At 37.9% G+C, this 14,516-nt stretch overlaps 1 protein-coding gene across 2 annotated transcripts in view; it reads right to left on the bottom strand.

The window, feature by feature from the left end:
* Nucleotides 1–879: 879 nt before the first annotated feature.
* The window catches only part of LOC121280875 (protein diaphanous homolog 1-like), a 342,942-nt gene continuing 329,305 nt past the window's right edge, over nucleotides 880–14,516 (bottom strand). For both annotated transcript variants that reach the window (XM_041193196.1, XM_041193197.1), the window contains one exon: nucleotides 880–6,726. In XM_041193196.1, coding sequence (XP_041049130.1) covers nucleotides 6,554–6,726 — 173 coding nt within the window. In that variant the 3' untranslated portion in view covers nucleotides 880–6,553. The remainder of the gene's footprint in view (nucleotides 6,727–14,516) is intronic.

The following is a 14,516-nucleotide window of genomic DNA, read 5'->3' as shown; positions in this document are numbered from 1 at the left end:
TTGAAAACACTTAAGGCTGGGATTGACAGATTTTTGGTGTCTCAGCGAATTAAGGGTGGAAAAATTGAGTTGAAACCCAAGATCGGCCATGTTGGTATTGAATCGCAGAGCAGGCTCAATGGGCTATGTGATCTATTCCTGCTCCTATTTCTTATGTTACAGTCTCATTCAGATATGCTCTAGGCCAGGAGGGGAGACATCAGCATTATTGATGTTTTTGAAAATGTTGAGAAGGAACAGTAAGGAAAGCAGGTTTGTTAATGCTGACAAGTATAGAACCGGTGGATGAGAGGGTAGAATTAACAAGCCACAAGCAAGATTAAAAGAGCTGCAGAAGGTCAAAGGGAACATTTCAGTGAAGCAATTGGTGCTGGATTCTACTTGTACTATGCTCTGTCAGCAGATTTGTTCAGTGATGGTTTTGCTATTCGCAATAAGTATATTGCTGCAAATCAATCGGGACTACTATGCTTACTGACCTTTAGAAAAGTGGCCACCTTGAATCTACTTTTAACATGGGTTTTATTACCATGATGTCCAAAACTGCTTTGAGTATCTCCTATGCTTTTAAGAAAAAGTAGAGAATTTGTATTTAAGTAGCTTCATTCAAGTCCTTGGGATGTCCCAAAGTGTTCTGTAATCAAGATGTTACTTCTGAAGTGTAATATTGAGAGTAAATCTCATTGATATCATGGCAACAACCAAAAGTACAGGAAATGTGTGTGGGAATATTGAAACCTTGCAGGAGTAGAGAAGGGGGTAGTTCTGTGGTAGTATTTTAGAGTCAGCCGTACTGGAGAACAGTGCAAAAGCAGTGCAAAACCTGATGATAATAGCAGCAAGATGCCAGTGATCAAAAAAAGACTCAAAGCAATACAGTTTGATAAAATACTTTTTATTTACAATTCAAATCAGAAATCTGATAATAATTAGATTTCAAAGCACGAAACAAATTTCAGTGAAAAAACAAAATTCTTGGAAAAAAACATTTTACTTTATTTTTCATTATTTTCACAATAATCCCAGCAACCAAAGTCTCAGCTTTGGCCCATTTAGATTCTCGGTGCCTGCACTGTGAAGTGAGATGAAATGACTTACTGTATCCGACTAAATAGTCACAAGATGTAAATACCTCAGGCCCTTAATTTTTTTTTTATTCCAAGCATTCTGAATATGTATTTCCATCACATTCAAGCGGTTTTAAGAAAGAGAACAGGTGGAAGTGATGCTGATTCTTGTGTATCTTACAGTTTCATTGACATTGCTAAGGACAACTAATACTCATTTGGCCCTGACAGCACCAGTGACATTGTTAAGCTAAGATAAAAATGAACTATCCCTATTACTGATGAAAACAGCATAACGTTCTGGAAATTTCCTCACACCCACTCCTCCACTAAGACAATCTTCTGACTGCAAATGGTAAGTAAAGTGGATGTATTCCTTTAATTAAAAAAACAGTGGTTTGACAATGCTTAAAAAAGTCCCTGAGTAACACAACACTGAATGAATATCAATCTTGGCATGTTACCCCTGGGCAAGTATTAGAGGAAGCATAGAGAACACGCTTTACTTACACTCTTGTGTTACATGGTGCCTGGTAAAGCTGTTGGATTGGCTTTTGAATTGGACCTACTTGCAAAATATGGATATTAACAGGCAGTTTTGATGGCACCCAACTGTATAATATTGTAAAATATACATTTTTGCTGTGGTAGAGCTTTATTCCAGCAGTGACTTCCAGAAAATGCTTCTCAAGCAGCACACATCACTACATCATTCAGCCACCACTATGTCCCTTACACAGTAATCACCCCATACCTCTGAAAATATATAATAATTCTTTATTGCATACTGTTTTTATTTGTTAAAAAATGAAAGAAACAGCAGGATAAATGGCTGAGGAGAGAAACTAAGAGTTTTAGTATAAGGTAGTACAACTCAGAAGCTCCGCTCCTCAACGCTGGTGAGTTACATGGGTCAAGGTCACTTGGTGCATTTTTTGCAAAACTACTCTCAAATCCATAATCTGAAGCATATGATTATGGTGTCAAGAAAAACCATCAATCTGGTCATTTTCCTAGAAACATACACTCATTCTACAGGGGTCCCGTTTCCTGATTCATGGCCCCAGCATTTCAGAAAAGGCCAAGACCAGGAAAACAATAGATGTTACTGTGGGATCCTCTATTTAAAATATTGCAATAAACAGGATGCAAGTACAGAGGGCAAGAGAGATTCAAAATCAGCTGACCAGCAACCTTTACTAATGTTGGCACATTCCCAAACAGAAATGCAAAAAGGTATAATCAAAATAATATATAGAAATGAAATACACAGAAAATAAAAAAAAAAACAATTTACAACTTTCCAGTATCTTCTATTGCAGCCTTTAAATATTCGTAAATGAGAGGAAATAATTCTAGCCCTGGCACCGCTCTTTCCTGGTACCCTAACCATGATTTGAAATGACCCACAATTTAAATTAATGTTCAGGTATACAGTAATTAAATGTGTAAACCTACAAAATTCAGATATAAATGGAACACACATTTCTCTGAAATTCCATAAAGCAACACTCAGTATTATTAAAAAGATGTTTGAAGCCCCCTCCCCAAAAATGTGTGCTTTTGATATTTCGATATGTTCATTTAGGTCAATCCTATATTACCGTTCCTTATGATTACCTCAACAGTGTCCTCAAAGTGCTTAAAAGTATCATTAGTTTCAGGGGGAATTCTGGCAATTTCAATAACTTAAGTCAACCACAGCCATATTTACAGTACAAATTCATGAATTATTCCAGCAGGACTTTCATTTTACTCAGTGCAGCTTTTTAACATAACTCTGGAGTATCCTGTATTCAGTACTCAGAGACTTTAGGGAATTGGCAGGGTAGTGATGCTCTCCAGGGGTGAATAGCTGGCAGTCATTCACTGCCTAGCCTCGTGTGTAAAAGAATAACCACTTGGGTAAGGTGACGAAAGGTCTGCCAGCACACAGAGAACTGTATCCCACTGTGCGACTGCGCTTTTCAGGGCGAAAGGAATTGCTCTCGTGTAACTCGCATTCAAAAAAAATCACCGCCCCCTCACCCCAAAAATGTCCATCCCTCGCCCCAAAAATGCCTGTCCCTAAGGACTCAGGTCCTTTCTAAAGTCAGCGTACTACCATTTGCACATAATTATGCCAAAGCTCTATGAATCTAGCTACCATAAAAACTGGTGTATTGGTCGCATCTGTGATGACTATACTGGGTTGCTGGTTGCAAAAACATTTCCCTCAGATCTAACGATAAAACATGCCTAAGATCCAGTACATGCATTGAACTTTTATAGAACCAGGGATCCATGCGTGAATGTGCTTGATTACAGTACTTACTATTGAAAATCTCACTATCAGCAGAAAGGGGGTGGTGGTAGCAGGTATTAATGAACAGATAGAGGAAGGCCAATAAAAGGAAAGGCAAAATATATGGGAAAATACTAACAATATCTGGTTCACCACACCCCATTAACCCATAACTGCTACATTATATCCAACCTAATAAATGCTTATGTACCAGTCAGTCATGCATTAAACAGTAAGAATATTATGAAAAAGAGTCAACAGACAATATCCAAGGTGTTTCGACTGTAATTGCTTTGCAGGACGATGAATGTTCTTTGTTAAAACAAAATCACTTGGCATACAGAACTGATCTGAGAGAAAGGGAGGAAAGTCCATTTGCACCTGATCCTCGGGGTGTCCTGGCTATCACCGCACATTGTTGCTAGGGCAAGTGATTTCTTATTACTTGGAAACTGGCTTTTAATGGAAAATTATGGTACTTGGATTGTAAATCAAGCTGAAAGTGACAAGTAGAGAAATCTATCTGATTTGATGCACAGCCCCAGTCAGGGCTGACATAAAATTAGCATTTAGTTTACTTTTCTGTTATTGTATGAAACTGAACACTCTTTAGGACTCTCTTAAAAATTACTCGAAGAATGTTTCAAATCTATGAATAGTCATAAACTTGCACAAATACAGGTTTCTGAACTGAAAGGAATTTCTATAAACAAGTGCAGACAGGTTTACACTGTTGAAAGGACTTCAGTTGCTTGATCCAGCTGAAATTTGGAAGGCAGCAAATAATTGAGAAGGGATGGGGTGGGGGAAGAGTCAATGAGGCACCGATGGAGGTCAAGGATCAGTGGGCATTTGTTGCAAATCAATGTTTTTACTTGGTCTGAACACCTCAAGTGCACATAATGCTTTGAACTACAGGAAGATTCTGCTAGCCAAACACATTCTTTTTTATTTTTTAAAATATAAATTCTGTAGGAATTTCACTTGTAAAGTGCTGCTTTGCTCGTAGGTGGTAAAACTTGCTTGACCAAGTGATGTGAAGTTGCACCACAATCACGGGATATTTTCAAAACTTAAGGAATGCCACTTAGTGGAAAAAAATCTCCAAACAACCAAGAAAATAGCTAGCACAGCAGTTACAAATTGCAAGGGCAGCTGAAAAGGTCCAACGCATACTCCAGAGTTTGCCTACACATACAGTAGTAAAATCCTATGAACCCAAAGCCAACTCCCTTCACTTAATGGAGCTAACGGTCTCAACAGGGTTCAATTCTAAATAAATACAGCAGTACGTCACCTGAATTAGTACATCAGAGCCACCCAAAATAAATTAGTAGTTGAACACTCATTATGATCATACATTCACTTAATCAGGGTTTTACAAAAAGAGTCCTAACTGGGAAAGTTTTAAATTAGCACATACTCATTTACACTCCAATGGTGTATTATTTTAGTTAAATAATGGAAGGCATCTCCAAGGGCATTTTCCTCCAGTTTTCATTTCCCCTCTCACTTCAAGTTATGAAACAGAAGCAGAGCTTTGTTTTGAATTCTTTCTTCATTTCCTGTTTTGCAGTGCGGATTTAACATGTTGTTATTGGAAGGAAACTTAATTTGGATGGACCTTGAAGGGACACGACATCTTCTCAGGCAGATCAGGTGAACCTTTGTGGTTATAACTTAATACCAGATGCTGTATTAAAGTTGCACACCAATATGTGTAGACAATCCTTTAATATTCATAACACTGCTTATATGAAACTTCAAATTGGGGAGAATATTAAAGGGGGAATATTTTCCACAGGCAACAAAATATCTCTCACAATTTGGCAAAAAAACTTTTTTGTTATTGAAGTTTTCCACCCCGCCCCCATGCAATGGTGCTGATGAAGGATGATCATAGATGCATGGCCAGCACAACTGGGGCATGAGAATATTACTTTTTAGGATTCCATCAAAATACATTAAATGTGATTTGGAAATGGAATGTGGAGAAAAATAATATGTGAGGAATGATCCAGAAAAGTGCTTAGAGCACTAATGAAATGAAATGTGAGCTGAGTGGCAGGAATCATGTAAGGTTTGTCCATACTAATTCAGTAATGGGTTCAAAATAAGTAAAAATGATTTATCCATAAATTTCAATATCGTGTCTGGCATTTCGGCATTGGTTAATTAATTATCCTTTCCTCCTTTAATAGTGACAGTTCCAACTTGTGATCCTTAGCATAGTGGGAACTACTTTTATAAGGTGTGGATCAGCAGTTTTGAGCAGCTTAAAAAACAAACAATAGAAAAATTCTGAGCCTCTAGTTCCAATGCGCCAAATTTTCCGTGGGGAGGGAAGGAGAGAGTAAAAGGAAGGGAATAGCGAAGAAGGAATAATATTAGAAATGGTGACGTTCTGGTATATTTTTGAAAGTTGCTAAAACTGGCCAGATTTCTCCCTCTCCAACTGTATAACATATTGACCACCATTAATATTTTTGAATCCTTTAGTTTTATAGCACATAAAAATTATTACTTTGTTTTTATACACTAAACCTACATGGTATGTGTGTTTCATCAGTGCTGTGCACTGAGATGTGTAACATGGGCTCGAAGGGCTGAATTGCTTGCTTCAAAGCTGTAATAACGTTATCATTATCTCGAGTCAGTTCTTGTGCTGTATATTTTGTCACATGTATGATCTATGGTACAGTAAGAATGCCCCTCTTCCACCTCCAATAAAACAATACTATTAAGAATGAATGTGAATAGAAACACCTACTAATTTATTTTAAGTGGCCTATGAGGCTGATGTGCAAACAAGTTTCTTTTAATCTCACCAATCTGTGAGTTAGAGCTAAAACCCATCAAAGATGGAAATCGACAGATATGTTTAAAACTTAAGAAAAATAAGCAAAGGCACCCAAAATATGAGAGGGCCACCTACGTGAGACAACATCTGCACTGCAGCATTGCCAAAAATTGATATCAGAGAACAGTATTATATGTTGAAATATGAGCCGCCCTGCCCCCATTCAAATATACAAGTAGTCACCTGTACGCAGTCAGGCTAGTGTCACCATTTTCAGGTGAGATAAAATTAGTCCAAAAAAATCCAACTGTAACACATTCAGATTATAAAAAAAGCATCAAACCAAAAAAAAAAATGGATTTATGGCACAGGATTTTAAAATCCAGATACTCTCCTATGGGTTCAACTGGAGCGTGTAAGAATGCCCTCCAGCATTTCATCTTGTTCCATTGGTGTGGTGACATCCTTGGCTTCATTATTTACTTTCTGCTTCTTACTTACGGTCTGACTGATGGCATCGTCCTTGGTAAGTTCTTTGGCTAGAATAGAAGTCATAGCATTGCCTCTTCGATTAGCTGGGGAAAGAGAGAAAACAAAGTGCATCAGTCTTCCTATTATATTGCAACATAATACTTGGCAGTTTTAGTAAATGGAGATCAAACTCCTGAATCTATGAAGTTTCCAATATTTCAGATGTGATTCTAGGACAGAAAAATTAGAACTCAATGACAGTACGGACAACTGTAAAATGACAACTGGTGATCAAAAGATTACAGCTTAGCCTTGGCCAAAATGACAACTCATTGTCATTGATTACTATAAGTTAAAATAGGTAATTATATTTACATGCAATACATCATAATGTCAACCGGTACATTTAAACATTTGGGCAGTCACATCAGATACACATTGACCTGCTTCACTCCAATCTTCGTATGTAATTGCGCATGGAATGGCAGCAGTTTAATTCGTGCTGTTTGTTTAAGAATTGGTGCACTTTTTGTCACCATTGCTTGCTTGAAGACAGTTTCACATTTGGGAAAAGGCTAGAGATGAAATTATTCCTTTCGCTGATTAGGCCTGTTAAGTTAATGGTTATCTTCTGCCAAAGTCAATGGAGATTTCTGATTATGTCTATGCTTAATATCATTAAAATAACATGCAGGCATTGTCAAATATTAAGAGTCACTGTCAGTAAAGCATGCTGGAAGTACAGGAAACAGAAAGGGAGAGGGGAGGTGGAACAATATGAATTTTAAAAGATTAGTGAAACCACACAAACCACATGTCATTTTGGATAAACATCTCACCAGCCTCGATTTGAAGAACAAAACTGATAAAATCACAATGCCAAGTAAAACCAAAGGAAGATAGTCAAATAATGTCATACATATTCTACTCAAAAGCTCTGGATTTTGCGTAAACTCTATTTTCATCATCTTATTCTTCACATTTAATCATCACAGAGGCATTTTTACCCGGACAGGCAGAAATACTGATGGGCAATGCTGGATTGTTTCACAGTTTAGAAAAATAAATTATAGAGTTCATTGAGACAAATGTGGCAAGTTTGTGACATTACTACTAGATCATGGTGATCGAATATTGCACCTTGGGTAAAGGGGAAGGACAACACAGACTATAAGATGCCACCTAGTCTCACAGAATTTACAGCAGCAATTGACTAGGTACGAGAGACATACTTGACAGAGCTTGGGATTCAGTTTCCAATCACAGATTTCTCCATATTAAACCTAGCTTGCAGAGCTGCGTTTCTGTGGAAGGCTTACTACATACAGTGGTCATGAAATAGTCCATGAGTCAAAATGTTCTGCTATCCCAATTGAAACAAGAAGGGTTAACAGGATGGTAGGAAGATGAGAAGGATAGGTTAAATAGTCAGGTCTCTTGTGGCTGATTGTTATCTAGTAACTCTTACTGAAAAGCATCTCTGTGATATCAGGGGAGAACTAAATAAGCCTTAGTTTAAGCGTTCCCGAGGGTCAAATATTTTGATGACACTTTTACTGTTTTGAGTCACACATGGACATTGCCTATTTGTTGAGATACTGTAGCCAGCTATTTCTGACTCCCCCATTCCCCATGTGGAATCTTACCTCAGTGAGAAGTTTAAAAAAAAACGGAAACCAATATAACATTATCACTTAAGTTATATAATTAATTACCTTCACCTTGAAGCAGGACTGCCTTTGATATTTAAACCAGAAAAATGACAATGACACTTTCACAGAAGACCAATAAAATCATTATGCTTGTGTGTGTGAGCGCCACTGAATTTGGCAGCAGGGAAGGAAGAATGGGGAAACTGATGACAAACCATCTGACAATGACATGCAGAATTTCTTGAAGTCAGCCTTGCGACTATTCAAATTATCAGAAGCTTATCCTCACTGCAGTGATTGGCTTATCAGATTCCTCTCATCAGGCCAAAGTCCTCCCAAAGGCTTCAGGGGAAGAGCCACCACTGAAATTTTACTGAAGTGTCATGGCAGGAGTATGAAATTTTCATTACATGCCTGTGAAATGTGAAATACACCTGTCATACTATTATAGACTCCGGCTTGATTAACTTGGGCTGTCTATATTCACTAACATTGGTAATTAAATGTCTGGCAGTGGGTAGGGTAAAGCACTGGAGGTTGCAGGTCTGTCATTAGTAATGGGTAGTAACTGGCAGTTACAGATAAGAAACTTTTAAGCTTTTATCCTTTTTCCAACAAAACTTTTTATATTGGTTCATTTACTATAACCTTAATTCCAGGGTGCCATTTTCATGTCATTTTAGGGCTTCTTTAATTAATCCAGCTGCTGTACACAAGAGTTGAGGAAGAAAAACAAGTTGCAAATCTATTCCCTTTAGCTTTTCCAAAGATGCAGAGCCTGTTCTAATACAGCAAAAAGCAAACTTTGTCCTTCAGCCCCAAGGTTCTGTGGCAGGAATTCACTGTTAGCACTCAAGGGATTGAACGAGGGATTAGGAACAATGCAAGTAGGAGGAACAAACCAAATTACAGTAAAGCTGGGAAGAATTTGCCAAATGTCAGAGTCAGGATAGCCAAACATTGAACCTGTCATCTTTATAAAAGTTTTATCGAAGTGGGTGGAAACTGCCCTTGGGGTAAGGCCACAAACAATAGCAATGGAACTGGTAGTATGCAAGTCAGTTAATTAACTGCTTAAAATTGCAGGCAAGACTTTCATTTAAGAATACAATTATGAGAGTACTTAGCAAACGATATCCATCTCCTTCACTTACATCTGCACAAATTGGAATTTAAGTTGTTATATTGTGGACACCAGCAGGATGCTACTGGTCTCAGTGGAGGAGGGGAAAAAAAAAAGGCCTAGGATTCTCACTTATTGCCTTCTAGTGATTTCTGCTGGGAAGTGCCTGCAAGTGCATCTCAGATAAGTAGAGGATTGCACTCCCCACAGACAATACCCAGCAATGCTAGTAAAGTATTGAAGAGTTCCTGGTGTCTGTGCAGTTGTATTCCAGCAAGAGACAACATTCTCAGAAGAGGGTGGAAAATCAAGGGGCACATGGTTAGTGGTGGAATTTACACTACAATATATTGAACCTAATTTTAGAATAAATATCCTTGGGTGTGACCAAGTGGTTTCTATTGACTGAACTCTTATATTAGCTTTCAGTTATTAGAGAGGTGGTGGCATAGTGGTGTTGTCACTGGACTAGCATTCCAGAGACACAGGGTTCAAATCCCACCACAGTAGATGGTGAAATTTGAATTTAATAAAAATCTGGAATTAAAAGTCTGATGATGACCACAAAACCATTGCCAATTGTCATAAAAACTCATCTGGTTCACTAATGTTCTTTCGAGAAGGAAATCTGGTGTCCTCAACTTGTCTGGCCTACATGCGGCACATAGCAATGTGGTTGACTCTTAAATGCCTTCTGAACAAGGCAATTAGGGATGGGCACTAAATGCTGGCCTAGCCATCAACCCCCACAGCCCAGGAACAAATATTTTAAAAAAAGCTATTTTAAAGGGAGCCAAGTTACTTATAGGCAGTCTCTCGAAACTGGTGATATTTTATAGCAAGTTGTTTCCTTTGCTTAGCTTAGCAGTATAAAAATAATGCTCTCCCTTCTTTTAATGTCACACTTGATCATTCAGCCAAGGCCGGGCACGCAACCAATTCCCAATCCTCTGGCAATGTAGTTCTATATTCCAGACCCTCCCACCTTCCACTGAGAGTCGAAATTGGAAACACATATTGGCAAAAGTGCCAAACATCTCAATACTTGTTTACCATTTACCTATAACTACTTACTTCAATTAAAATCAAGAATTGTATTTTCAGAAGGCATTGCGGGTAATTTGAACTTGCTTGCCTGGGCAGTAACCTGGCAGAATGGAACTCGCCAGGTTTCCATTTTGTTCAAATCAATGAACAGATTCTGTAAAAGGCCAGATTACTACTCAGGCAGAATTGAAAATCACTCCTATTGGTTCAAGAACTCTTTCAGTAAATAGAGTTATAAAGTTATTTATGGCACAGAAGGCCGCCATTTGGCCCATCATGTTCATATTGGCTCCCTGTGGAGCAATCCAATCAATCCCACTCCCTTGCTCAATTGCTGTAGCCCTGCAAATTTATTTCCTTCAAGTACCCATCCAATTTCCTTGTGAAGTCATTGCTTGTGCCCACTTCCATCATCCTTGTGCAAACTTCTATCAAATCTCCACTCAATTTCCTTTGCTTAGAGGAGAACATCCTTAGCCTTTCCAACCTATTCCTGTAAGTAAAAACGCTATCCCTGAAAACATTTTTTCTTGTTTATGCCTGCAGAAAATTATCTGCTCAGATGGTGCCACTTTGGTTCTATTGGCATTAAGTTTTGGTACTAAATATACAAACTTGAATACCCTTAATGTTTTGCCAACCTTTTTAAAAATTGTAAAAGAAATGCCATCTGCAATCCTTTTCCAACTCAAAACAAAAATGGCCAAACATGGTTAACATTTCAGTTAAAAAGAATGAACTTATATCGATTTCCCAAATTTTATAGAACATGGATTTTTCTTTAATTATATTTTCCCATTAAGTTATAAACTACATACCCACCTTGTATTCTTTACTTCTTTGCACCAATCAGAAATACTTGATGCCAACAATAGAACACAAGTATTAACTGAGGGTAGAGCAAATGGTTGCTATGGTGCAACATCTCACGAACCTTTACCAAAAGTACTGAAACTGAAGGACGAAAGATCAGATTGAAGCTGCATTGCCAGAGGACTACAGACCAGCATTGAGAATGTGGGATATGAACAAACTTGAGAGACTTCTAGGATAGGACATTTGCACTTTGTTCACCAACCTGAAAATTTTCACCCACTGAAGTGAATCACAGAATGACACAGAAGAGGGGGCCATTCAGGTCAGTGTGTCTATGCTGGCTGGGAAATTGTGCAGAAGTGGAAAACATGATTAAACTGGGCTTTGTATTTGCTGTCCACAATTATATTTTCTTTGCAAAATAAATAAGTTAAGACAGGTTATGTATATAGAATATTTGACACTTAATATCTTCATTTTCTACTTCAATGCTGTTAGCCAAAAATAGGATTTCCCAGCATTACTGAAAGGTTCAAGATTATGGGATAGGAATCCGAACAAGCAGGAAAACATTCTCATTTTTTCTTTTTACCAGATCACTGTCGTCACTGATATCAGAGAGAGACAACATTGAGTCTAAAGGAAATAAAGAGAAAATGTTAACTGTGCAGGTCATTTCAATAGATACTGAAATAGATAAACCACTAGAATATTTCTGTTTTGCATGGGGTATAAGAGGGGAGGAGGAGAGCGGAAATTATCAACTGAAAACTGATCGATCACAATTAATTCTAAGTAGATCGTAATAACTGCATTTAAAAGATCAAATTAAACCCTGTACCGTAAGCCATCATTTTGTCAAATCCGATTCATATCAGAAAATCATTTAAATGGATCTGGAGGCTGGAAGCCAAAAATACTATTTGTGCTACAAGATGCATGATATACACTAACACAACCTGCATATTCCCGTCAAATCAAATGATTTTAACTTAGACAAATACTGATCACTCTGCCATGGGGGCAATTCAGATTGTATCAGATTCATCAAAAGGAATAATAATTTTAAGATATATTTTGGATACCCTGTTTATGGAGTGTAACTCTTGAGCTCCCTTTCTGCCTCATTTAATTTACTCTTCAGGTGCAAACTTGTTGGAAAGTGCTGGCTAGTCTTCAGCAAACTGCCAAAGTATTCATCCTGTTGCCTAGACAGAGTGTGTCTGTCTTCACACAACATACAAGTATTCACTGGATAATAAAGTAGAGTGGAAGCATTGCCTGTCCAACTATAGTGTTACAGCTGACTAGAGTTAGAACACGCAGTATACATGAAGATTAAGCCTAGGAGCTTTCTTACCCATAGCTGAATTCAGCCTAACCTATGAGTAAAGCTATGTTCTGCCCTTGGGGAACATTTCCAGAATATTTTTGGTAAGGATCACATTATCTTTTGTTTGTGCACCAAATTTTAGACTGCGCTTTAGCTGGACAAGCAAGTATCAAAAACTTAGTGGTTAAAATGAATTTGAACGATCTACTGTAACAACTCAGAAAATAAATTTATTGTGCTCTGAAATGTAGACATCAAATAACACTGCTTGTTTCTCTTGACTGCACTGCCAGAAATGCTGTACACATATTTAAATTAAATCTCAAATAAATACACATGAAGCACAAGTTCAACAGCACTGCGGGTGTACCTATGCCACAGCGGCTGCAGCGGTTCAAGAAGGCAGCTCACCACCACCTTCTCAAGGGCAAGTAGGAACGGGGCAATAAATGCTGGCCCAGCCAGCGAAGCCCACATCCTGTGAATGAATAAAAAAAAAAAGCATAAAACTGAATGTTTCTAGCAGTTTTGTGTTCAGTTTTTGGGAACCTGAATTTGAATAGATCCCAGACTGGCGGAACTGGATTCTCCTCTAATGGTTTTGAGAGTCCAAAGTTCAAGAAGCCTTAACATTAATCTCAGTGGGAATGAAAGGCCAATTAAACAAACAGCACATAAACACAGGCAATTCAACGTGAATTGCAACCAAATGTGTGCTGCCACTTAAAGGCCACAGTGATAGGAGCTTGTTCCACTGCTGCCTTCATATAGTTAACTGAATTGGGGTCATGCAGCATTACTCTACATCACCTATGATTGATTCAAAAAAAAAGGGGGCGAAAGTTCTTTTCCCGGTCATGATGAGTAAAATATTTATTCGATAGAAAAAAACACAAGTGAAAAGAAATAACATGTTGGAACTAAGGCACAAATGACATTTCCATAATTTTCTTATCTCAGATTGACAAATGAATGGAATTTTGAGACCTCAAGACAACTTATTCATTGAACAGTTTTTGTTTTTCTTTAAATTTAGTTTAATTACAAAGTCGAAACTTTTCATCTCAACCATCAAGTTCAGTTAGAAGGAAATTGCTAAACAGTTAACTAAACATTAAAAACAGTCCTTTTGTCTAGATAAATATGGGGCTAGGGGAGAAAGAAAAAGAGTGAATATGCAGCTTTCCAACAGGAGAGATGTTTTCATGGTTCCTGTAAGTATTTAAGGTTGTAATTAATAACTTAAAAAGTAAAACTTAGGGGAATCACTGACCATCCTGGGAGGATCCACTACTTGATGGAGATCAAATTCAAGATCATGCACTTCCATCCAGAATTCGGTAGAGACAGGGTTTCACAACACCAGTCAAAACCCCAGCAATTTGTGGCACTATAAAGCTATCCTAGGAAATGCGTACAGCTACAAATTGCTGGGTGATTGGTTCTGCCCGAGGTTAACCTCACTAAAACTTGAGCTTGCTGTCAACCTAGTTGCTGTCAACCTGTGAGTGACAAGAAATTTTTGAGTTTTGTGCTATTAAGAATATTTCTGCAGACATTTAGACCAGTAGTTCATGTCACATGGATCCTACTCATGATGTGATTTATAGCCTTAACATGAAACAAATCCTTGGAAGCCAGAAAGGAAGCCTGAAGTTAACAGGCAAGCCAATAAACTGCTGAAATGGTGCATCTTGTGGCAAGTACCATCAACTGGAATTTTTCCCTCAACCTTCAGAAAAACACATGATTTAGTCATTTATTTAACTGTTGTTCATGGGACCTTGTGCACAATCATATATCCTACACAAAGCACTTTATTGACTGTAAAGTTGTTTTTGATGTTAGAGGTCATGAAAGATGGTATGGAATGTAAGTTCTTTCTTTCAGACCATATGTGAGCAGCACCACACAATAAGTCTA

This window comes from Carcharodon carcharias, chromosome 8 (genome assembly GCF_017639515.1).
Source record: "Carcharodon carcharias isolate sCarCar2 chromosome 8, sCarCar2.pri, whole genome shotgun sequence".
Classification (NCBI taxonomy): domain Eukaryota; kingdom Metazoa; phylum Chordata; class Chondrichthyes; order Lamniformes; family Lamnidae; genus Carcharodon; species Carcharodon carcharias.
This window is presented reverse-complemented; position numbering and strand designations above follow the sequence as displayed.